General features: G+C 39.0%; 1 protein-coding gene across 2 annotated transcripts in view; it reads right to left on the reverse strand.

Annotated features, from left to right (window-relative positions):
• Positions 1–233: 233 nt before the first annotated feature.
• HORMAD2 (HORMA domain containing 2) overlaps positions 234–27111 on the reverse strand; it is a 74823-nt gene continuing 47945 nt past the window's right edge. Inside the window, exon 11 of one of the 2 annotated variants that reach the window (XM_032603029.1) lies at positions 234–462. In XM_032603029.1, coding sequence (XP_032458920.1) covers positions 358–462 — 105 coding nt within the window. In that variant the 3' untranslated portion in view covers positions 234–357. The remainder of the gene's footprint in view (positions 463–27111) is intronic. The other variant, XM_032603031.1, reaches the window with a different exon arrangement.

Consider the following 27111-nt stretch of genomic DNA (forward strand, 5'->3'; position numbering starts at 1 on the left):
AGTACCTGGGCAGTTTAATTATGCAAAGAAAACCCTCTTTCCTTTGAGAACAACAGCTTATTTCTTTTCAAAATAGCTGCTGTGGTTCTTTTACAAATATAAAGGGTGTCTCATCTCTAACTCAGCCTTGAAGTAATGCTGTCCCAAAGCAGCCCTGGTGACCTTGTTTCCTTGTGGCAAAGTGAACCCATGTCCTACCCAGTAATTTAGCACTTAGTAAACTGATTCAAAAAGTTGAGCAGCAAATTTAGTAAAAGGTTTTGGTGATAGGAGCTTACTTTCCTACTAAGACACTTCATGCATATTTGTTGCAAAATAAACTTATTTTAGAATAAAAGTAGCAAAGGCATCTAACTTTCATTTTCTGTCAGGGATGAAGGCTTTCACTGGTTGGCTGACCTTCCTCTTCTTCCTGGAGCTCTCAGAACTTTGCTGACTGTACACAAAATTCATTCTTTGAATCTGTGAGAATCATCAGAGATAGGCACAATTCAGCAGAGATTTTGACGTCTGCACAAGGCATAGACAAGACAGGTAGACCAAGCATTAATCCCTCTTGCTGCATAACCAGTCTAAACCTGCTTTCCTGTGGGCTGGTTTAGCCCTGCACAGAGGCCCTGCTGCCAGTATCAGAGTCTGGAATTCAAAGTTTCAGGAGCTGAGGCCCCTGGATGCAGCCAGTTTCAGGGACAATTTCTTTTTTTTTTTTTTTTTTTTTTTTTTTTGTGGTACGCGGGCCTCTCACTGCTGTGGTCTCTCCCGTTGCGGAGAACAGGCTCTGGACGCGCAGGCTCAGTGGCCATGGCTCACGGGCCCAGCCGCTCCGCGGCATGTGGGATCTTCCCAGACCGGGGCACGAACCCGTGTCCCCTGCATCGGCAGGCGGACTCTCAACCACTGCACCACCAGGGAAGCCCCAGGGACAATTTCTTGGCTCTCTTTAGTGAATTCAGCACATCCAGCTCTTGAGAGAAGTGTTGTCAAGGTGTGGGGCCAACAAGGGGCAATTAAGGGTCAGGAGAGATCTAGGGCACTGGCTGGTTTAGAGGCAAATAGAATTGAAGTCCCTTTTCAGTTAGCAGAAACATACAGCCTTATTATTATTATTATTATTTTAATCGTAGGTTCAGATTAATGAATTAGGAAGCACCATGGCCCTTCTTTCTGCTTGATGAGACTTATATGTTATTGATTTAAGACAAGTTGATTAGTGAATCATCATAGATATATATTTCTCCATTGGGCTCAGCTTTGGTAAAGATTTTAGAATTTATATTTGTTTAACTGAGGGAACAACCAGATGTCAGACAATCCCTAATGCCTGGAATTCCAAGAAACACATGGAGGGCATTTTTATATTTTCCAGCCACTAGATGGGAGGAAAGGTTTTTCCATGTTCTCTGTTCTTTCTTTGGAGGAAAATGGAATAAGATATATATTTTTAAGCAAGACTTAGAATATCTAGTAGAGGTTCCAACATTATTCTTTTGTTATTTTGTTATAAATACAGGTTATTATCATTGACATGTTTTTACTACAAAATAGTGGAAATGTCATTAAAGCATTTAAGTACCATTTAGAACCAAAGATTGGGTCTACAAATGGCTAATTTAATCACTAACTTTTCATTTTAGAAAGTAGTTGAATTTCTGATCTCAGAAACCACAAATTCCCTTTGGCTTAAACCAAGACATTGACTATATAGAGCAGTAAAACTCTGAGAATATAAGTAGGGCTGCTTTTCAAGTAACTGGTTTGCTTAGATATGCAAAGTTTGAAATGGTCTGCTCTAAAGGAAAGGAAATAGCAACATAAAAACCCAAAGCACAAAAACCAACTTCTGCATCTAGGAGATGAATTTTTTACAGTGTAGCTGTAAGAAAAAGTACTTGGTAAAATTCAGCTTTTTAAAAAATGTTGCTTGGGCATGCTTTCTATTCAAATGAAATTATCCTCAATTCTATCAAGTCTGGATACACTGGGAAGAAAACAAGATGGGTGTACAAGTTGGTCTGATGGTTTAATAGTGTTTTTCTCTTTTTCTTCTTTGCTCAAAAGTAAACCAGAGTTTTATTACAAGTTTCAGAGCTGTAATTTTATTACAGTGAGTTCATCAGAACATCTTTAATAATGTATACAATCTCAGGGCAACCAGTGAGGTCTGGGAAGTCTCACTGGTTTATAGATAACTAGTGGGTTCGAAAGCAAGTGCGTGATCAGTCAGGGGATACTTCCTAACATAGATCAATAGTCCATATTCTGAACTATATAAACCAACAAATTTATCCATAGAAAGCAACATGTTTTTGAGAAACATTTTTCAGGTGTGTTCTAACTGGCTGAGTTTGATACCAAAGCCACCCAGGCAAGCATTCCCCTGGAGGTGTCCAAGTTAAAAACCTAGGAGTTGAGGGAGACCTTCAAGATGGCGGAGGAGTAAGATGTGGAGATCACCTTCCTCCCCACAAATACATCAGAAATACATCTACATGTGGAACAACTCCTACAGAACACCTACTGAACGCTGGCAGAAGACCTCAGACTTCCCAAAAGTCAAGAAACTCTCCACGTACCTGGCCATGTGGCTGACAGGGTCTTGGTACTCTGGCTGGGTGTCAGGCCTGTGCCTCTGAGGTGGAGAGCCGAGTTCAGGACATTGGTCCACCAGAGACCTTCCAGCTCCATGTAATATCAAACAGCGAAAGCTCTCCCAGAGATCTCCATCTCAACGTTAAGACCCAGCTCCACTCAACAACCAAGCTACAGGGCTGGACACCCTATGCCAAACAACTAGCAAGACAGGAACACAACCCCACCCATTAGCAGAGAGGCTGCCTAAAGTCATAATAAGGTCACAGACACCCCAAAACACACCACTGGATGCAGTCCTGCCCGCCAGAAAGACAAGATCCAGCCTCATCCACCAGAACACAGGCACTAGTCCCCTCCACCAGGAAGCCTACACAACCCACTGAACCAACCTTAGCCACTGGGGGCAGACACCAAAAACAACAGGAACTACAAACCTGCAGCCTGCGAAAAGGAGACCCCAAACACAGTAAGTTAAGCAAAATGAGAAGACAGAGGAACACACAGCAGATGAAGGAGCAAGGTAAAACTGCAGAAATACAAAGGATCATGAGAGATTACTACAAGCAACTATATGCCAATAAAATGGACAACCTGTAAGAAATGGACAAATTCTTAGAAAAGCACAACCTTCTAAGACTGAACCAGGAAGAAACAGAAAATATAAACAGACCAATCACAAGCACTGAAATTGAGACTGTGATTAAAAATCTTCCAACAAACAAAAGCCCAGGACTACATGGCTTCACAGGCGAATTCTGTCAAACATTTAGAGAAGAGCTAACACCTATCCTTCTTAAACTCTTCCAAAATATAGCAGAGGGAGGAACACTCCCAAACTCATTCTGTGAGGCCACCATCACCCTGATACGAAAACCAGACAAAGATGTCACAAAGGAAGAAAACTACAGGCCAATATCACTGATGAACATAGATGCAAAAATCCTCAACAAAACACTAGCAAACAGAATCCAACAGCACATTAAAAGGATCATACATCATGATCAAGTGGGATTTATCCCAGGAATGCAAGGATTCTTCAATATACACAAATCAATCAATGTGATAAACCATATTAACAAATTAAAGGAGAAAAACCATATCATCATCCCAATAGATGCAGAAAAAGCTGTTGACAAAATTCAACACCCATTTATGATAAAAACCCTCCAGATAGTAGGCGTAGAGGGAACTTACCTCAACATAATAAAGGGCATATATGACAAACCCACAGCCAACATCATTCTCAATGGTGAAAAACTGAAGCCATTTCCTCTAAGATCAGGAACAAGACAAGGTTGTCCACTCTTACCACAATTATTCAACATGGTTTTGGAAGTTTTAGCCACGGCAATCAGAGAAGAAGAAGAAATAAAAAGGAATCCAAATCGGAAAAGAAGAAGTAAAACTGTCACTGTTTGCAGATGACATGATACTATACATAGAGAATCCTAAAGATGCTACCAGAAAACTACTAGAGCTAATCAATGAATCTGGTAAAGTAGCAGGATGCAAAATGAATGCACAGAAATCTCTTGCATTTCTATACACTAATGATGAAAAATCTGAAAGAGAAATTAAGGAAACACTCCCATTTACCATTGCAACAAAAAGAATAAAACACCTAGGAATAAACCTACCTAAGGAGACAAAAGACCTGTATGCAGAAAACTATAAGACACTGATGAAAGAAATTAAAGATGATACAAACAGATATACCATGTTCTTGGATTGGAAGAATCAACATTGTGAAAATGACTATACTACCCAAAGCAATCTACAGATTCAGTGTAATCCCTATCAAACTACCACTGGCATTTTTCACAGAACTAGAACAAAAAATTTCACAATTTGTATGGAAACACAAAAGACCCCGAATAGCCAAAGCAATTTTGAGAAAGAAAAACAGAGGTGGAGGAATCAGAATCCCTGACGTCAGACTATGCTACAAAGCTACAGTAATCAAGACAATATGGTACTGGCACAAAAACATAAATATAGATCAATGGAACAGGATAGAAAGCCCAGAGATAACCCCACGCACATATGGTCACCTTATCTTTGATAAAGGAGGCAAGAATATACAATGGAGAAAAGACAGCCTCTTCAATAAGTGGTGCTGGGAAAACTGGACAGCTACATGTAAGAGAATGAAATTAGAACACTCCGTAACACCATACACAAAAATAAACTCAAAATGGATTAAAGACCTAAATGTAAGGCCAGACACTATCAAATTCTTAGAGGAAAACATAGGCAGAACACTCTATGACATAAATCACAGCAAGATCCTTTTTGACCCACCTCCTAGAGAAATGGAAATAAAAACAAAAATAAACAAATGGGACCTAATGAAACTTCAAAGCTTCCGCACAGCAAAGGAAACTATAAACAACATGAAAAGACAACCCTTTGAATGGGAGAAAATATTTGCAAACGAAGCAATGACAAAGGATTAATCTTCAAGATATACAAGTAGCTCATGCAGCTCAGTATCAAAAAAACAAACAACCCAATCCAAAAATGGGCAGAAGACCTAAACAGACATTTCTCCAAAGAAGATATACAGATTGCCAACAAACACATGAAAGGATGCTCAACACCACTAATCATTAGAGAAATGCAAATGAGGTATCACCTCACACTGGTCAAAATAGCCATCATCAAAAAATCTACAAACAATAAATGCTGGAAAGGATGTGGAGAAAAGGGAACCCTCTTGCACTGTTGATGGGAATGTAAATTGATACAGCCACTATGGAGAACAGTATGCAGGTTCCTCAAAAGACTAAAAAATAGAACTACCATACGACCCAGCAGTCCTACTACTGGGCATATACCCTGAGAAAACCATAATTCAAAAAGAGTCATGTACCACAATATTCATTGCAGCTCTATTTACAATAACCAGGACATGGAAGCAACCTAAGTGTCCATCGACAGATGAATGGATAAAGAAGATGTGGCACATATATACAATGGAATATTACTCAGCCATAAAAAGAAACGAAATTGAGTTATTTGTAGTGAGGTGGATGGACCTAGAGACTGTCATACAGAGTGAAGTAAGTCAGAAAGAGAAAAATAAATACCATATGCTAACACATATATATGGAATCTAAAAAAAAAAAATGGGACTTCCCTGGTGGCACAGTGGTTGAGAGTCCGCCTGCCGATGCAGGGGACATGGGTTCGTGCCCCGGTCCGGGAGGATCCCACATGCCGCGGAGCGGCTGGGCCCGTGAGCCATGGCCGCTGAGCCTGCGCATCCGGAGGCTATGCTCCGCAGCGGGAGGGGCCACAGCAGTGTGAGGCCCGCGTACAGGAAAAAAAAAAAAAAAAAATCCCTGCCCTGTAGATTTTACAATCTGGCCATGTTACTTTTTGGCTTAATGATTTCCAATGGCATCTCACTACTTTTAGGACAAAGTCCAAAGTTCCTGCCTTGGCTTTTCATACACCATCAGTGGTTCTTTACACTTCTAGGGAAGGAGAGGGGTCACAGATTGGCTATAAAACCCTGATGAAAGCTCTGCAGTCATTCCTTAGAAAATTGCTCCCACTCCCACTCTCACACTCATCCACTGTGATGGGCCGTTTGAGGGGGCTCCTACCCCCCAAATACCTCCCAATTAGAGGCACCCCCCCTCAGGGCCTGGCTGTGCCCAGCAGTACCAGCCTCATCTCCTCTACTCTGCCTCTCACTCTCTGCCCTCTCAGTTTTCTCATACCTTTGCTTCGTCTTGATTCTGGACCTTTGCACATGATACTCCTTCTGTTGATAAAGCTCTTTCCCCTACACCAGCCCTCTTTTTGCCTAATTAATTCCTACTCATTCTTCAGATCTCAGCTGGAAAATTATTTCCTTAAAGAAACTTTCCTTCCCCTATTCCAATTAAGTTAGGTACCCCAGTCATATGCTGTTAATAGAGTTCCAAGAGATCAGGGACATGCCTGTATTGGTCACAACTTACATTAGAAGGGGCTTAAAACATTTTTTTCAATGGATGAATGAATGAATGAATCTGTCTTCAAAAGCACTCTGCCTGCTGTATAGAAAGGTATTGGAGGCATCAAGTGGATGCAGGGTGATGAGTCATGCTACTGTAGTAGTCAGGTAATAACTTGGATACCAGTGCAGATGGAGAGAAGTCAACAGTGAAATATTTAGAAGGTAGAGTCAGAAGGATGATCAACTGGATACAGTGGTAAAGCTGAGGTAGGTAGGTCAATAATGACTCTTGGTTTCTGGTTTAGCTAACTTAATGGATGGAGGGACTGTTGTCTCAGGCAGAGAACAATGAGAGTTTTGAACCTGCTGTGTTTGGAGTACCTGAGAAACCCCAAGTAGACGTATTGAATCGGCAGATATATGTGGAAATCTGGAGCTCAGGACAAAAGTCTGGGTTGGACATGTAAATTTAAGAGTCATCAGCATATGGAGGCTAATTAATGCCATGGGTGTGGAAGAGATTGCTTATTGAGAGATCAGAGCGTGAGAAGGAAAAGGGACCCAGACATAGCCGTAAGGAACTCCAATATTTAGAGATCAGGTGGAAGATGAGCCAACAAAGAAGGTTGAGAAAGAGAGAGAGAAAAGAAGTCTAGCAGACTGTCCTACAAAGAAAGCCAAGAGAAGAGAGTTTTAAGAAGGAGTAGAGAAAATAAAAGAGGTGAGGGTGGTGGTCAGTAGTGTCAGGTATTGCTGAGAGGTCAAGATAAGGACTGAAATATGTCTACTTGATTTAGCCACATGGAGGTTACTAGGGGCATTGGATTGTTCAGGGCAGAAGTCACCTTGAAGTCGTTGAAGAATGCATAAAAAATTAAAGAAATCAAGACAGCAAGTATGCAAAGTTTTATCAAAATCAAGAGGGAGTGACCAGCTCAGCCTGGGGAATTTAGAGAAGCCTCCTTAGCAGAAGAGGGATGTTGAGCTGGGTCTTGAAGAATGAGTAGGAGTTCACCGTACTGGAGATGGGGGTGGATAGGAGAGATCCTTCTAGGTGGAAGGTTCATTCAGCATGTTTAAAGGCACTAAGGCATAAAAAGACACAGAAGGTATATGGGACAGTGAGAAATGTCCCTTCATTAGATTGGCTCTTAGGGTGAGGTGTTATATATCCAACACACTCCTGTTAAAAATATAAATTCCCCTGGAATTATTACTCAATATGATGTTAGTGTAAATTAACGTATCAAATGTCTCTAAGTGGCAGCCTGCTGAAAGCAGGGCCTCACAGGCTTTGGGAAGAAGATAGATAAGTATCAATATAGAAAAAGCAGCTCAGGGCAGTGTGCTTTGCTTTAGGAGGTAGATCTGTGTGGCGGACCAAGGAGTGGGCAGCCCCAGACACCCAGGAAATATCGTGAGTACTTCTGTGCCTGGGGTGAGAGTGCAGTGAATTTTGCTTACTTCAAAATTGTCAGGTCAGGTATGGCAAAACGTTTTTCTTTAGAAAGAAGTTCCTAGATCAAGGAAATTTATGGTTCAAAGAGGGTCTGTGCCCCTGTAAGTTATAGCAGCGATGTTAGTTTTGAATCCTTTCCCTTAACATTTATCTTTTTTGTACAATGAAAGGTAGATCAACAGCAATTATAAAATAAATGCTATTAGCATAAATGGAGCTCGTGTTAACATTGAGATGAATGAGCAGTAAGAAACCAAATACCTAAAGAGAATGCTTACCTCCGATTCCAGTAGAGCTGTGAACTCTCTGATATGTTGGGAAGTGTCTCATGTTTTACTGAGATTTATGAAGAGTTTGCCCATTAACTTACTTTCTTGATTTTCTGTAGTTTATGCCCAGGGTTCTGGACCATGTTTATCTCTGTTTGGGAGGTAAATATGTATTCTCCTTAGAATCATAATCACATATTTCCATTAATCTCTAAAAGTTATTATATCGGTTCTGCCTTCCTCTATATTTTCTAAGGCATCATATGGCTTTAAAGTTCTATAATTAATTCAGTTATTCAACAAATGTTTTTGAGCATCTTCTCTGTGTCCTTCATTGTGCTGAGCACTAAAGACACAAAGCTGATCAAGACATACTTCAAGTCCTTAAAGAGATTATGGTGGGGAAACAAACTGGCTACAGATGAAATGATAGAGTCACGTATAGGGTACAGTAAAGGTTCCAAAAAGATCTTATCAGCTCTTCCTGGGGAGGCCTGGCAAGGCTTCAAAGGGGATGTGAAACTTGAACTAAGTACTGCAAGATGAGCAGACATTCACCAGGCAAATGGCATTAGGGACTGGTCTTGCAGAGAGAACATTCTAGACAAAAGCACAGGGACAGAGATATAAAGCAGAATACTCCTGGAGAATTGGGAATTGTTCAGTGGGACTAACAGGAAGGGCATAGGGTGGTGGGCTGGGTCAGACAATGTCATTCTCCGAAGTTTGGACTTTGTACTATAGTGGAATGCCACTGAAAGGTTCTAAGAGCAGATTTGTTTTAGAAAAGTCCCTATGGCAGCATTGTGAGGGGTGAGCTGGGGAGGAGTGTGACAATAAGGAATGAGGCTACTTCAAGCAAGAACAAGAGCAGCAGTGAGGTTAGACAGGAGAGGGCTAAAGCAGCAGAGGGCCGAAGAGAGAGAGAATGAAGGCCTGAACCTGAACCCTAACATATCTTTGCCATCCATTGTAATGGGCACAGAGGTGGCAAAAGAAAGAAAGGAGTAAAAAATGACAAGAATTACCCAGGTAATGCCATTGACAAAAATGGGAAACAGAGGAAGCTAAGGGGGTGGGTGGTAGAAACAAGGTGGGGAGGATGGATGGAGAAATAACTGACTCTGTTTTCAAGATTCTGAATTGGAGGTGAGATTTCCAAATGAAGATGTCCACCAGGGCACTGACTATGTGACCTGGAGCTCAGGATGGAAGACACTGCCTCAGGAGCACGTGTAGAAAGTGTATTCACTTTGGATAAAAGACGGGCTGTTACTTGAGGTCTGCAGGAGGGTGGTAAAAGTGGATATAGATACAGGTACATCTTTAAATAGGGGGGCAGGAAGTTGAATGATCTATACCTGATGGCCTTAATTATTTCTATGAAGTAGAGTTTAGTTCATCTGTTTAGAAAGGGAGTGAATTGTCATGGGTGGCACTTAAGACACTTATGTGATAAAAGTATGGACAATGGGAAAGGGGCCAATAATGGACTTTCAAAACTAATAGTTATTGCTTAGAATCCAGATAACTTTAAGATATATCACCTTCAAATTAAAATATTTAAGTTTGACATATTAAAATTTTTGCTCTTCTTTTTACAAACATTTGAAGGCTTACAACAGACTGTGCTAAGAACAGCATAAATGTTATGTCATTTATTCCTTGCAATAACTATGTGGACAGGGAGGGGGTTTTTATTCCTCTTCTACAGATTTAGAAACTGAAGCTCAGAGAAGTGAAATGACTTGTCCAGTTCACACATTTAGTAAGTAGAAGTCTTGAACACAGGTCTCCTGACTTCAAATTTAGTGCTCCTTATAATTTGCTTTCAACCCAAAGGGGTAAACAAAGGTAGGAAATTGCAGGAGAGACTGTCAGAACTCTATGTAGGGTTTTGGGCTTCTATCTGCTGTTGACCATTATTGGGCATAGCCTACTGCAACCTCAAACTAAAGCCAAAACTGAGTTCATTCATTTTCCTTTGTAACCAATTTTTCCTCATGACTTTTCAATTTCTGTTAATCACCATTTCCCAGTCATCAAAGGTGGAAAACACAGTCACCCTAGATTCCTCTCTCATTTCCTAATGCCTACACAGAGTTCTTGTAATGAGTAAATGAAATAGCACAGATAGAGCACCTGGTACATCTCATATGTGCGAGTCATTTAGTGACTGGTGGCTGTTATCATCTCTACTGCCACAGGTATCCCTACTCCAGCCAAACTGGATCCTTGTGGTTTGAAAGGCTGAAAAATGGGCCACCAAAAGATTGTGCATGTCGTAGTCCCTGGAGCCTGTGAATGTTACCTTATTTGGCAAAAAAGGCACGGGGTGGGGGGGGGCAGTCTTTGCAGATGTGATTAAGGATCTTGAGATGAAGAGATTTTCCTGGATTATCCAGGCAGACCCTACACATAAGCACATATATTTTTATAAGAGGGAAGCAGAGGGAGATTCGAACACTGACAGAAAAGAAGACAGTGTGACTGCTGAGGCAGAAACTGGAGTGATGTGGCCACAAGCCAAGGAACGCCAGCAGCCACCAGATGCTGGAAAAAGCAAAGAACCGACTCTCCCCTAGAGCTTTTAGAGGGGGTGTGGCTTGATTTCAGCCCAGTGACACTGATTTTGGACTTCTGGCCTCTAGTGAGAGAAAACATTCCTGATGTTTTAAGCCAGTAAATTTGTGGTAATTTGTTACAGCAGCCCTAGGAAACTAATACAGTTATTCCCCAAACACACCTCATTCTTTTCCCTCTTCTCTATTTCCTCCACATTTCAGAATACAGAAATCTTCTATTACTTGCTCTCTTAAATTTTGAATAATTCCTTCAAGATCAATCTCTAAAAGTATTTCATCCACAGAGCCTCTCTTGTTTCTTTAATGTAATATGAGCTTTCTTTCTTGAGCGAATACCCACAGCCCATTTTTTGTAATTAAGTTTTCCTGACAGCATTAATATTTGTAAACAATTTGTCCTTTACCTGGGGCAGGGTTTTCTGTTCTTTAGGAATTCATTTGTATTAATATTATGATCTTTAGACTCTCTGCAATGCTTTACGTGGTGTCTCACATCAGTAATTCTTTTGCTACCTACCTCTACTACCTACAAAAGTATTCAATTACATAGTTATTCACATAGCCTAAAGCTGCACTGTCTATTATGGTAGCCATTAGCCATACATGACCATTTAAATTTAAATTAATCAAAATTAAATAAAATTTAGAATTCAGTTTAGTCAGTTGCTTTAGTCACATTTCAAGTGTTCAAAAGTCACATGTGGGTGCTCAGTTCAAGTGCTGAATAAATAACCGCATATCAGACATCACAGATATAGAACATTTTCATCGTCACAGAAGTTCTACTGGACAGAACTGCTTTACAGAGGCAATCTATATAATGCAAGCAAACAAGTTTCCTAGGGACCATGGTGATAATAGGAATACAGAAATTAGAAATAAATTTTCCTCAAAATGCAAAGACTTGTTATTGTAAAAATGTCACAATTTTCCCAAGATAATTTTATCAAACCAATGCAATCCCCATCAATATCCCAATAATATGTCTTTTGGAACTTATTAAGATGATTCTAGTAGTCGTCTAGAAGTGAAAATACACAGGAAAATCTCTCAAATACTGAAATAGAGGAACTATGAGGGGAAAAAGAGTTGCCCATCCAGACAGCAAAACATAAATGTAGAGTAATTAAAACACAATAGCAGTAATATAGGAATAGACATAGAATAGCAAGTATAAAAACCTATATATCTATGGGTTTTTAATTTATGATAAAAGTGGCATTCAAATTAGCAGGGAAAGGGTAGATGATTCAAGTGGTACCAACACAATGGGAAAACTTTCTCACACCAGGAAAAAAATATTCTAGCTAGCTTAGGGAGCCAAAAGTAAAACTACTTCATTAGGAGAAAATGTAGAAAAACTTATCAGAAGAAAATATGGAAAACTTTGTTTACAGCTTTAGCACTGTAAAAACCTTTTTAAGCAAGTATGAAATGATGAAACCATGGAAAGTTACCCTGTGTTCCTAAATTGGAAGACATAATATTGTTAACATGTCAGTACTACCCAAAGCAATCTACAGATTCAATACAATCCCTGTCAAAATCCTAATGACGTTTTTTTTTTGCAGAAATAGAAAAATCCATTCTAAAATTCATATGAAATCTCATGGGACCCTGAATTGCCAAAACAACCTTGGAAGAGAAGAACAAAGTTGAAAGCCTCACACTTCCAGATTTCAAAATTTACAACAAAGCTACAGTGATCAAAACATGGTACTGGCATAAAGACAGACGTGTAGACCAAGGAATAGCATAGAGAGCCCAGAAATAAACCCTCACTTATATGGTCAAATGAGTTTTTTCTTTTTAAAGTTTCTCATAGAGTTTTTTAAAAAATAAATTTATTTTATTTATTTATTTTTGGCTGTGTTGGGTCTTCGTTGCTGCACGCGGGCTTTCTCTAGTTGCGGCGAGTGGGGGCTACTCTTCGTTGCAGTGCGTGGGCTTCTCATTGCGGTGTCTTCTCTTGTTGTGGAGCATGGGCTCTAGGCACGCGGGCTTCAGTAGTTGTGGTGCGCGGGCTCAGTAGTTGTGGCTCGCGGGCTGTAGAGCACAGGTTCAGTAGTTGTGGCGCATGGGCTTAATTGCTCCGTGGCATGTGGGATCTTCCCAGACCACGGCTCAAACCTGTCTCCCCTGCATTGGCATGCGGATTCTTAACCACTGCACCACCAGGGAAGCCCAGGTCAAATGATTTTTGACAAGGATATCAAGAGGATTCAGTGCGGAAACTAAAGTCTTTTCAAAAAATGGTGTTGGGAAACCTGGATATCCACATGCAAAAGAATGAAGATGGACCCTTATACCACCTCAAAATGGATCAAAGACCAAAACATAAGAGCTAAAAACTATAAAACTCATAGAAGAAAATATAGGGGGGAGCCTCATGACATTGGATTGGGCAAGACTTTCTTGGATATAACACCAAAAACACAAGCAACAAAAGAAAAAATAGATAAATTTGACTTCATCAAAATTAAAAACTTTTGTGCATCAAAGGACACTACAAATGAGATGGAATAGACAATCCATAGAATAAGAGAAAATATTTGCAAATTATATATCTTATAAGAGATTAATATCCATAATATATAAAGTACTACAATTCAACAGCAACAAAACAAACAACCTGATTAAAAAGTGGGCAAAAGACCTCAAGAGGCATTTCTCCAAAGAAGATACAGAAGTGGCCAACAACCAAATGAAAAGAATCTCAACATCACTAATCATTAGGGAAATGCAAATCAAAACCACAGTGAAATATCACTTCACACCCATTAGGATGGCTATTAGTTCAAACAAACAAACAAACAAACAAAAACTAGAAAATAACAAGTAATGGAGATGATGTGGAGAAACTGGAACCCTTGTGCATTGCTGGTGGGAATGTAAAATGGTGCAGCTGCTATGGAAAACAGTATGGCAGTTCCTCATAAAATTAAAAACAGAATTACCATATGATCCAACAATTTCACTTCTAGGTATATACCCGAAAGAACTGAAAGCATAAATTTGAACAGATACTTCTACACTCATGTTAATAGCATAATTCACAATAGCCAAAAAGTGGAAGCAACCTAAATGTCCATAGATAGATGATTGGGTAAACAAAATGTGGTATATACATACAATGGAATATTATCTAGTCTTAAAAAGGAGGGAAATTCTGACACATGCTACAACATGGATGAACCTTGAAGACATTATGCTAAGTGATATAAGCCAGTCACAAAAGAACAACTAGTGTATGATTCCACTTATATGAAGCACCTAGAGTAGTCAAATTCACAGAGACAGAAAGTAGAATGGTGGTTGCCAGGGGCTGAGGAGAGAGATGGGGAATTACTGTTTAATTAGTATGGAATTTCAGTTTGGGAAGATGAAAAATGTTCTGGAGATGGTTACACAACAGTGTGAATGCCACTGAACTGTACGCTTAAAACATAGTTAAAATGATAAATTTTCTGTTATATATATTTTACCTCAGTTAAAAATAAAAAGTGGCACGTGATTTACAAGAAGATGAAACTGTAAGGAAAACGTCCTTTGAACAGGACAATCCGGAGGATATACAAAAATTTCAAATGCACATCTATTCTAGTCATCTATTCTAGAGAAAAGTCCCCATATGCACACAAAGAGTCATGTTCAAGGACATTCCCTGAAACAATGTTCCTAAGGAAAAGTGAAAACAAATGTTCCAGTAATAGCAGAAAATTGAAACAAACTAGAGCACTTTACTACTAAGGAATACTATGCAGTACTTAAAAAGAATGGGGTTAATCTAAATATACCAACAAGGAAAAATCTCTAAGACATACGTTAAGTGAGAAAAGCAAGTTTCAGGAAAAGATATTATCCCATTTAAGCTTTTAAACTACCCACAAATAGGGACTTCCCTGGTGAGGGAGTGGTTAAGAATCCGCCTGCCAATGCAGGGGACACAGGTTAAAGCCCTGGTCCGGGAAGATCCCACATGCCGCGGAGCAGCTAAGCCCATGTGCCACAACTACTGAGCCTGCGCTCTAGAGCCTGCGAGCCACAACTACTGAGCTCACGTGCCACAACTACTGAAGCCTGTGTGCCTAGAGCCTGAGTTCCGCAGCAAGAGAAGCCTCTGCAATGAGAAGCCCACGCACTGCAAAGGAGAGTAGCCCCCGCTCACTGCAACTAGAGAAAGCCCGCTCACAGCAATGAAGACCCAACGCAGCCAAAAATAAATAAATTTTTAAAAATCCACAAATATATGCATATATGTGTGTGTATATATATATATGCATGTATATATGTATGTATGTATACTATATATACATACATACCTATACATGTATATAACGCTGTCCAATAGAAATAGAATGCACAATTATAAAATTTTAAATTTTTTAGTAGGTACATTTTAAAAAGTAAAGGAAACGGATGAAATTAAATTTTAATAATTATTTAATCCAATATATAAAAAATATTATCTCAATATGTAATCAATATGAAAACTGAGATATTTTACATTTTTTATACTATGTCGTTACAATCCAGTATGTAGTTTACACTTGCAGCACATCTCAACTCAAATTAGCCACATTTCAAGTAGTTAATAGCCACATATAGCTAGTGGCTACCATATTGGTCAGCACATCTTGTGTGTGTGTGTGTGTGTGTGTGTGTATGTATGTGTGTTTTAAATACAAAATCAGTGGTATAGAATACCCTTATTGGTAGTGTTTGAATTATCTGTGAGAATGTATTCATGTAAAACTTATATAATTAAATTTATATTAAAAATATAAAGTTCCATATTAGTTCGCTTATTCTTAAAATTATATCTTTTATGAACTGATGTGTTTATAATTAACATGGTTTATCTCTTTGTTTTCCTTTATTTCAATGTGATGAAAGCTTTATTATGAAACTATTTTAATTTGTTAACTGGAAAGTTAATAAAAGAACATTAAAACCTTTAAAGTTTGTTTGGCTTACGTTTTACAGTTATAAAATATTCTAAACTATTATTAGATACTTTTCAGTAGAAAAATATCAGCTACTTTCCTACCTTCAAATGCCTGAGTAATTAACTATTAACTCTATGGTAGCTAAAGGTAGACATATAAAACACATATAAACACACTCAAGCACATACTTGAAGTAATTATAAAAATGAAAAAGTTGTTTTTGGTTTGTGGCATGTAGGAGGAAACCTACAGGCAATATGTTTGATGTATATCAAACATTGATATGATGTTGTTATTAGACGTACTAAACTTGACATAGGTTTGCTGATTCCTCAAAAAAGAGATGAACAGATAATAGTTACAGAATTGGAAATGTGATACCCTGCTTCTCATAGACTTGCTATGTAGGTCATTTGCTTGAGTCTGAGTCTCTATAAAGTGCTTCAGCAGGTGTTGAAAGGAACATAGTATAACTGTAAGTACAGAAATGACTATAGAGATAGGCCCCATAAAATAGACAGAAAAAGACCACTCTGGTATGAAGACTGTCTGAGATGGAAGATCTCTATGGGTGTGACATCCAGACCTCGGGTCATAACTGCCTACTCTTGCTGGCAGGAAGGAGAGGGCAAAGCAGATGACACTTAAGAACTCTGGCATCCCCTGAACAGTTCTTCCATACAAGGTGGAGGCAGAGTGGCAAAGATACATTCACTAAGAAGTCAGATTTTCACTTTAAACTGGTCCTAAGTTCACTTGAAGAAGAAAAGAGAAAAAACTAAAAAGAAGTAGTTGAGCGTTTAGAGTGAGGATAAGTTTTATATGAGGGACAGACACCTAACCTTAATTTTTATTTTACTTTTTCAGCCAACAGTGAAACATTTTCAAAGTTTTTAACAGAAAATGAAAATAATCATACCTCTCCTTCTGATCTACTTTTTTTTTTTTTTTTTTTGATCTACTTTTATTTTTTAACATATTTGAATCCTTTCCTATAATTAACAGAACTTTCCATTCAGTTCACATCTAGTTATTTAATTGCCTGGTTCTCTTTTCTTGATTTTATTTATCTATTTCAATAACTAATACAGTCACATAGTATGAAATTCAAAATGTAAAATAAAGGTATACAGTGAGATTCTCCCTGCCATCCCAGAGCCACTCAATTCCCTGCCTAGAAGGCAACCACTGTTACCAGTTTCTTGTACATCCCTCCAGAAACTTCTGTTTTCATTTTGAAATCAACTGTACCACTAAAAAACTTAAACTGCTATAAAATTCACAATATCATCCTCTTCAAATTGTTTTACTAAAGCTGGATCAGGCCTGGCCTGATGAGGAAGTGGAGGGTTGTGACCAAGTAACCGACCTATCTGCAGGGTCATTCCTGGTCTCATATCAGATGGAGGTGGGCTTTCTTCCCATTGTCTCCAGTTATCTTCCCCATCTGGAGACCACATGTTTTCCTCCTGACTAAAAGAAATGAAAGAGAACCAAACTGTAGAAGGGTAAAAAGGAGGGTCAGGAAGGCAGAGATTCAAGGCACCATGCTAAGTGCTGTGGTGGTGATGGGAACAGCAGGATGACATGGCAGGGATGGGCAGCAGTGTCTCAAGGTAGTGACGAACAAAGATGTAGAAACAGTGAACTCTAACCAACATCTAACACAGGTAAGATGAAGTAAGGGCTAAATAAACATACAAACAGGATGCTGTAGGAATGTAGAGGGAGAAGGTGAATGGGGGAAGGGACTTCAAAAATTAGCCTGGGGCTGGTTGAGCACGTCTGATGAGCTTCTTCTCAAAACAGCACATGTTTTTCCCTGACTCATAAAAACCTAGAGCTGGGAGAATGCCAGACCAGTGTGCTGAAGCTCAGTCAGTAGGGAAGTCTTTTAAAACCAATATGGAGGGACTTCCCTGGTGGCACAGTGGTTAAGAATCCGCCTGCCAATGCAGGGGACACGGGTTTGAGCCCTGGTCCAGGAAGATCCCACATGCCACAGAGCAACTAAGCCCATGCGCCACAACTACTGAGCTCGAGTGCCACAACTACTGAAGCCCACGTGCCTAGAGCCCATGCTCCACAACAAGAGAAGCTACCGCAATGAGAAGCCCACACACTGCAACAAAGAGCAGCCCCCGCTCGCCGCAACTAGAGAGCCCATGTGCAGCAACGAAGACCCAACACAGCCAAAAATAAAAGAAATATATTAAAGAAAAAACCAATATGGAGAGGAAGAACTAAGAACTTGCACACACACATAAGGATGAATAATAAAAGTCCCGCTGCAGCTTACAACTTGTCTTTGTTGTGAATCTGAGAAAAAACATGAATATTTTCCAAAGCTTTACTAATTAATTAAATCGGAATGGCCAGGCACTGCTCACTTCCAGGGGGCGCCATTCACATTGCTCTCTATGTTTTAGGTACCCCGCTGGAATTGTGCACAATCAATACAACCATGCATGGCAACCCTGGTAGGGCAAACATCACTTTTTTTTTTACTACCACTTTCTAAGTTTCCCCATCACTAAATTTTTACTTGGGATACAGGATATTCCTTTTGGCTAATATTTCCAATGACAAGAAAAAAAACAGATATTTAAAATATGAATACATTTTCTTAAAAACCCAAGGTTGTTGAGTATAAACTGCAGTATAGCTATGCTACAGAATATGGCTAGATTATATACCTAAAGTATGACATACTGTACATATTTTCCAACCTATAAAGATTTTCCATGATGGGATAGGGCTGCTCAGTCTCAAATTAAATACTATTTATTTAGAAATGTAAGGCTATTTCAAATCAAGCTGGGCCAGAGAGCAGGGTGGAATAGTATTATTGTTGCAGGGCATCTGGCACATTTTTACTCTGAGGCTTTCAGATTTAATGATTAAAAGTTGAAAGTTTCTCCTTGTTTTAGAAGAAGAGTTTTTCTGTTTTCCCCCAGCATCTCTCTTTTCACTGCCATTATCTAATACAGCAGCGTAAAGACATCTACCAATTTGGAAAACAATATGACGGTGGGTCACATGAAAGAATAAAAAAATGAGATGTGAAATTGATTTTTGTGTTTAAAATTATGCCACCATAGTTCATAATTCCTGGTTCAAATATTCCTGATTAGGAAGTGTCTAACCAAGTGAAATCAAGAAATACTTGTCTTCATTAGACACTGTTGTGTTTTGTTCTCTGTGCTTTGCATTAATTGGTGAATATGCAGGAACCAATCTTTTAAGGTGTTAGGGTTTTTATTTTGGTGGGTATTGAGCTAATTCCTGGTGGTTTTTAGAATTCACCCACATTTTCCCTTTTTGTGGAAATATTTATGCTGGGGATTTCCACTAAGGGAATTAGAGTTAATTGAGCTCTTTGGTTTGGGGGGTGGGAGGGGAGGTTGGAGGCAGGGACATGGCAGCTGAGGCCATACTTCTATTAGTACCTTTCTTTTTCTTGCCCCACTCTGTATCCATACACATAAGACTTAATCTAACAGGTCCTCATGGGATATCATATATGTAAAATAAGATCACGTATTTGAAAATGTTTGGCACAGTATCTGGTACATGTTAATCACTCAATACAAATTGGTTGTATCTAGTTGAACATTGCCTAATTTTGGTGAATATGTGGTTGCTGTAAATGAAATGTGCCCTAAACTGGCATAGGGATTTTAAAAAATCTAACTTATCCTGGGGTATGAGAAGTATACGGGATCTCTGAGTGATAAGTGAGATTATACATTTAGTAACGGTCTTCCCTTCAAATTTCAGCTACAAACTTGCACTGAAAACTGAAATGCATACAAACTGAGACATCCTCTCAAATCCCACCCAAGAAGAAATGAATAAGCTTGAAAAATTATTCATCTGGTTATTTTCACGGTATAGTGCAAAGACTGAGAACTAGGGGGCTGGGTTCCATCACTGACTTGCAAGTTTCCATCACAGTAAAAAAAAAAAAAAGGAGGGGGATAGTATTTGCCATGTACCAAACAGCAATGCTTTGAGGATTAATGACATAATGTCTGTAAAGAGGTTTGGAGCTCCTTGGAAAAAAGACACTACATAAATATAAAGTAGTATTAATATTTAGGCTTAGTCCACAATGTGAGACCTGCTTTCTTTGGCTCATGATGTCATCAGCAGTTTTGTAAGGTGTGCTCAAACACCCACAGAGGAGCCTTGTTAGCTTCCTCGTAAGTGGACTGTAAAGTTAATCTGGACCCACCTGGTGGGAGCAGTCACAGAGGCCGTGTTCCCTTTTCATGGTCTCCAAGAGGGTATGGATGGAGAGTGTTTGACTCCCTGAAGGAATGAGACATGGCCAAGGAACACTCAACAGCATTTAGGACTTCCCAGGAATGCAGTGGGAGTTTGGGAACGTTTTGGCTTAGAATTAAACAAAAGTCCAGTCTATCATATCTTGATTTAGAAGAAAGGCTAAATTTGCCTTTCTCAGACAAAGAAAGTTGGGAGTAACAGTAGGAATGAGAAAGCTACTTCTTGGAATGGTTAGTTTATATCTTTAAAGGATTTGGAAGCAAACTTGGGTATTTTTGTCCTGGGAAAGTTGTGGTCTCCAGGGGCTGTCTGTAGTCTCTTTGATGGCCACATTCTGACTCCTCATCAGTGCTTCATCTCTGTGAAATGGTTGTCAAGGGAGATCTTGCAGAGGTCTAACCGAATGATTATAATATTATTGTGATGAAATATTTGCATTTCTCAGCTTTAAAAGATAAAATTAATTTTGAGCCTCAGGCATCAGAAACCACCATCTTCAAAACTGTAAAGTTCATGAATTTACCATAATCACAAGCACTTGATAGTGATCCTGAGGCTGTGTCAATAATACCAAAATATTTGAACAAAAGATGGAAAAATATGAAGAAATATTTCTTTTTTTATCTGGGTGTTTTGTTTCTACATTGATCTAGGTTGGGTATTCTTTCAGAAATGTTTTGGCTCTTGTCCACTGATTTCTATGGTATTTCAGATAGATATTGACAATATGTGTTTTTTAGGAGAAAGGAGACAAATGTTATCACCTTCTCAACTTGTAGTCAAATCTACACTAGCTAGAAAGCTTTTTCTAAATAAAATATTGACTTTAATTCTTCTTCCTCTTCCTGCCCCTCAATGAGCAGTTCAGTCCTAACACCACTGTCAGGTGTGGCAGAGCCAGAGAGGTGTGTGCCGGAGGGGAGTCAGAACCTGAGCAGCGTGAGGAAAGCCTCCATGTGGAGGACGGGCCTAGCATGAGAAGTCAGAGGCTGAATGGAGTGGGGAGGGCCTCACAAGTATGGGTGACTCACAGGGGGTGTCAGAGCTTGAGCAGGGTGAGATAGGTATCTATATGTGTGTAGGGAAGGTGGCAAGGATGGGAGCTTGGTTACATTCGAGGGGACAGATAACATAAGTAAATATGTTAAGTATAATGGGGGCCAGGTTTCTTACTGATAGAGAAAGAAATGACAAATACAGAAAGTGAGAAAACTAGAATGATTTCTGTAGTATTAGATTGGAATTGGTGGTATAGGTGTGAATTCATGATAGGAAAATAATAATTGTGTATTGGACAGTGGAGTTAGTGGGAGTGAACACCTGATTAAAGTGGGTCAAAGAGAATAGAGAGCAGGGAAGTGGACACAGCAAGCATAGACAATTCTCTTGCAAGATGGATATGATTTAGGTCAATAGAAAGAAGAAAGGCATTCCAAGCAAGAGAAAGTATATTTGTTAAGATATGAAGGCAGAAACAAACTTGGCTTGTTCTTTTGACAGTGAGAAAACAGACTTAAGGAAGGGGGAACAGGTTGGGTAAGAGTGGGAAGTAAGACAGGTAACATGGAGCCATTTCATGAGTGGCCTGAAAGTCAGGTAGGGGTGTTTAGACTTGATGTAGTAGGAAATAGGAATCATGAGAGATTTTGATTAAGGAAGTGATACGATGAAAGTTGTATTTAAAGAAGATTTGACTGGCAGTGGTATATGGGATAGAGCAGGAGGCTGTGAGACAGCCTGGAAGCTGTGGCTGCAATTCAAATGCAAGAGGATGAAGGCCTGGACTCCAGTTTTGGCAGTAAGAACAGACTGGAAAAGGAAGGCTTGGATGAATTTTGATACCTGACTGAATAAATAAGAATGATTTCAAGATTCTGAACTTAAGACATTGAGAGGATAAAGGAAACTGCTGAGAGGCAGGGAAACTGGGTAAGGAAAGTTGTTCTGGGTGTGGAAAGGGGAGGGCAGTGGTGAATAAAAAGATGAGCATACTGGATTTGACATGATAGTGAGATATCAAAGTGGAAATGCCCAACAGAAGATTAAAGATATAGAACTGAAGCTGTTCAGTGCTGATGGTCAGGGCACAAGATAAGACTTTTGGGAGTCAACAGCACACATGTGATGATTAAAGCCCTGAGAATGGATGAATCCTCCAAAGTATGTAGACATTGAAGATTATATAGTCTGGGCCTTGAAGGGGTTGGGCTTTGCCAACAGTTAGAGGTGGGAGAAGGAACAAAAGTAACAGAGAGAAGCAGATGACAGCACAGACAGATGGAAAGAGAATGAGAACAGTATAATGTCATAGAAATAAAAAGGAACATTTAAAAGAGAGTATAGAGTCAACATCATAAAACAGGCCAAGAAGATTGAAAAAAGGAGTAAAGACAGTGAGATCTCTTAATTAAAAGTCATTGTTAGGAAAAGTGAAGATGACTGAAGAAGCCAGCTTTCTGATTCAAAGAGCAGGTGAGAAGGGGTACAGTAAATGGAAAGCCTCTTATGAAAAATTTGGTAAGGAAACAGCACAGTAACTAGAGGGATAATCAGGATCACGTGAAGGCTTTTTCTTCCTAATGTTTAGAACAACTTCATTCAAATTTTCCTCCTCACCTTCTACTCAGAATTTCAAAGTCTTGCTTTTGAACAAAGTCAGGATTATGACACAAAGCATCCAAAACCAAGTGGAAGAATTTGATCTCTGTGTGTTCTTCTAAGTTAATAGGACAGTATCTTTGTGGACTTTTAAATTATCTTATACTAATATTTTTTTCCTAAATTGAAACTATGGATGTTCTAGCAAGCTCTGAAAAGATAAAGTATGCATGAAAAATTTTTAACATGCAAATATTTTCAGATAATATCATTATTATATCCAGTGGCCTTCTACCCATCTGAGATATTTATTTCCAAGTGGAAGACTCTGAGCTAATATTCTCTTCTTGAAACCATTTAGACTTAAATTCTCTCTCTTTTTTTTGCTGTACCTGGGCCTCTCACTGTTATGGCCTCTCCTGTTGCGGAGCACAGGCTCCGGACACGTAGGCTCAGCGGCCATGGCTCACGGGCCCAGCCGCTCCGCGGCATGTGGGATCTTCCCGGACCGGGGCACGAACCCGTGTCCCCTGCATTGGCAGGCGTACTCTCAACCACTGCACCACCAGGGAAGCCCCTAGACTTAAATTCTTTAAATATGATTTTTGTAGTATCTTTATAGTATTATGAAGTATTTTTTATGTTAAAATTGTTGAGCAATACTTTACCAATTCTCAGAAATCCTGTCTGAAGCAAGTAATAATACCTTTATTCTTCAGACCAAAATGCTTAAAGAAAAAAATGCATTGCTGGTCCTATAAAGTAATTCTTGACATATTTATTTATTTATTTATTTATTTTTGCGGTATGCGGGCCTCTCACTGTTGTGGCCTCTCCCGTTGCGGGGCACAGGCTCCGGACGCGCAGGCTCCGGACGCGCAGGCCCAGCGGCCATGGCTCACGGGCCCAGCCGCTCCGCGGCATGTGGGATCTTCCCGGTCCGGGGCACGAACCCGCGTCCCCTGCATCGGCAGGCGGACTCTCAACCACTGCGCCACCAGGGAAGCCCCATATTTATTTTTTTAGGAGTATATTTACTGACTTCTGGGTGAAGATGGTAGATGCACACACCATCAACATTTATTTAGTTTCCTCCCCAAACCTCTTTAGAATGACAGTAAAGAGATTTATTTAAAGAGTAGAAACCCCAAAGGACAGAAAGAATAAGAGAGAAAGCAGCAGCAATGAAAGTTTGGAAGCTGGAAAGCAGATGGATGAGAGGTAACTAATGTAGTGGTAACTTAAACCAGCAGTGGGGCAAACCAAGAACCATCCAAATGTACAGCAGTCTAAAGAATTTCCAGCATCAGGTACTTGTGAAATAAGGGATAAAGAGGGTGGGTAGAGGAGCTAAAATAAGACCAACTAAAAGACATTTATGAAGCAGTTGGAATCCTCAGACCCCTTCTTCAATTTTGCAAAACCAAACAGTTGCCCCTTGACCACCCAGGCATAAAATTGGAAGTTTATTCTCTGGGGAAGGTGATAGAGGTGTTTAGATAGTGGGATCCAAAGCACAGTTGAGGCAGGGTTATGGTACTGGAAATGGGGGAATTAAGTGAAACTATGCATACAGAATGTGGAGACCCTCAGCCCTCTATCTCTATTTGGCTCCCAAAACACTGGTGGCCAGCATAGATTGAAGAAACTGACCAAGAGGAATGATTTAAAAAATACAGATATTGAGCATTCCCCCCAAAGGCCTGATCATATCATTCGACAATGAAGGCCACAATCACAATCATCCACAAGCTCAGAGCTTTCTAGTCCTTCCCCTTTTAAGTATAAGCAGACAACCAACGACTACCAGCCATCTTTGGCCTTCTGAGGAGAGAGAGGTAGGAGAGGTGGCTGGGGGTAAAGGAGGAAACAGCAAACAAATAGAAGAAACAAACAAAGACATACAAAGAGAAGAAATGTATCTAGAGATATCAATATCCTCTGAGATAAGAGACAATTCTGTAAGAGCGGGATGCAGTAAAAAGGAACACTCAGAGAACAACAACAAAAGGCTCTTGGAAACAAAATACAATAGCACAAATAAAAACTCAACAGAAGAATAGGATTACGTTGAAGAGTTATCCATGAGGGCAGAACAAAAGCACAAGGATATGGAAAATTGTAGAGAAAAGATTTTTAAAAATAGAGTAACTATATACAGGAGGTCTACTATCTAAATATTAGGAGATCCAGAAAGAAAGGATAGAGAGTTTTGAGGGGACATAATTTTTATCAAGGAAATAATTCAAGAAAATTTCCCAGAACTGAAGGATCACCCAAGTTACCAGATTCAAACTGGCCACTGACTGACAAGCATAAATAATGAATGAAAACAGACCTATATCAAGGCACAACATTATGAAATTTCAGAAATCTGAGGAAAAAGCTTCCAGACAGGAAAAAACAGATAATATACAAAAACTCGAAATCAGAATGGCTTGGAAATTCTTAACAGCAACACCAGAAGCTAGAACACAAGGAACAATGCCTCAAAATTCTCATGAAAAATAATTGTCCTCCTAGATTGTTATTTCCAGCCAGACTCTCAATCAAATATAAGGGTAAAATAATAATATTTTTACGGCTTGTATGATTTCAAAAACTCACCTCCCATCACTCCTCTTCTCAGGAAGTTATCAGAGGATATGTTCCATGGAAATGAGGGAGAAAACCAAGAATAGCAAACAAAAGGTCTAACACAGGAGAGGCAAAGAATTCCCCAGAAATTGTTGAAGGTAGATTCCAGGATGAGAGCCAGGCACCAGAGAGCAACAGATTTGGTCAAAGGTGAAAAGCTCCAGGAGAAATTTCTCAGTGAGGACAAAATTATTGCTTCTGAGTATCTTAAAGGAGACTTAGGCCAGCACTGTCATTAGATCTTTCTGTGATGATGGAAATGTTCTATATCTGCACTGTCCAATACAGCAGTCACTAGCCAGAGCACTTGAAATGTGACAAGTGTGACTGAGGAACTAAACTTATCATTTCACTTAATTACAATTAATTTAAATTTTAATAGCCACATGTGGTTAGGGGCTACCATTTTGGATAGTGCAGGTTTAGATAATCAGCAGAAAGTTTGGAATTGAATTAGGAATAAGTAGAGGAAAAACTAAGCAAATGAAGAACAATTATTAACTGCAGAGAAAGCAAAAACTTATGCAAGAAAGGAAAAGCAATCATGACTTACTACATAACTCAGCTCTTTATAGAATTATATAGTTATAAGAATATAATGCAAATTATTGACATAACCCAAATTAAATTATATATTTGGGAAAGTATTAGGTGGCTTGTTTTATCTTATCTTCATTTACCAAAAAAGTACAAATATTTTCTCCAGATCGATAATTTCACTTCTCTACTGTGTTCTTAATGGCTACATAGTGCCTCATCTTATTGGTCTACCAAAACTTATTGAACCAAACTTTCACTGAGGGATGCTTAGGTTGTTTCCAATTTGTAACAATTACCAATAGGGCTTTAATGAGTAATACCATGGATTACTGCTTTTTAAAATTTAACTGTAATGAGGCAAAGTTTACATACTATTGTACATACTATTGCATCTATTTTAATTATACATTTCTATGAGCTTTGATAAACCTATATATCCACCACCACAATCAAGATAGAGAATGTTTCATCGACTTAAAGTTTCCCTATTCCTCTTTGCGCTAAATCCCCATCCAACCCCCACCCCTAGGCAAACATCAGTTTGTTTCCTATAATTTTAGATTAGTTTTGCTTCTAGAATTTCATGTAAATGAAATCATATAGTATGTACTCTTGTCTGACTTTTTTTGACTTCTAAAAATTTATTCACAATTTTGCACAGTTTATTCTTTATTATTATTATTGCTAATACTAATTCGTTGTACAAAGATACCACAGTTTGCTGACCCCAGGACCAGTTGATGGGCATTTGGGTTGTCTCCAATAATAGGAGCTATTATGAATATAGCTGCTATGAACATTTCTGTTCAAGTATTTTTGTGATTATATGTTTTCATTTCTCTTGGATAAATAACTAGGAGTGAGATTCCTGTACCATATAGTAAGCATATGTTTAGCTTTATAGGAAGTTGATAAAATCTTCTCCAAAGTGGTTGTACCATTTAACATACCCACCAGCAATGTATGAAAATTCCAAAAGATTTACATCCTTGACAACACTTGATATTGTCGATTTTAATTTTAGTCATTCTAGTGAATGTATGCTAGTATCTCATTTTGGTTTTAATTTGTATTTTCCAGATGACTAATAACATGAAGCATCTTTTCATGTGCTTACTTGGCTATGGGTACATATTTTTTGGTGAAGTGTCTGTTCAAATTCTTGGACATTTTTAAAAATGGGGCTGTTTTCTTGAGTTGAAAATTATCTGTATAAATATCATCTGTACACATAAAAATTATA

This window comes from Phocoena sinus, chromosome 14 (genome assembly GCF_008692025.1).
Source record: "Phocoena sinus isolate mPhoSin1 chromosome 14, mPhoSin1.pri, whole genome shotgun sequence".
In the NCBI taxonomy this organism is placed as follows: Eukaryota; Metazoa; Chordata; class Mammalia; order Artiodactyla; family Phocoenidae; genus Phocoena; species Phocoena sinus.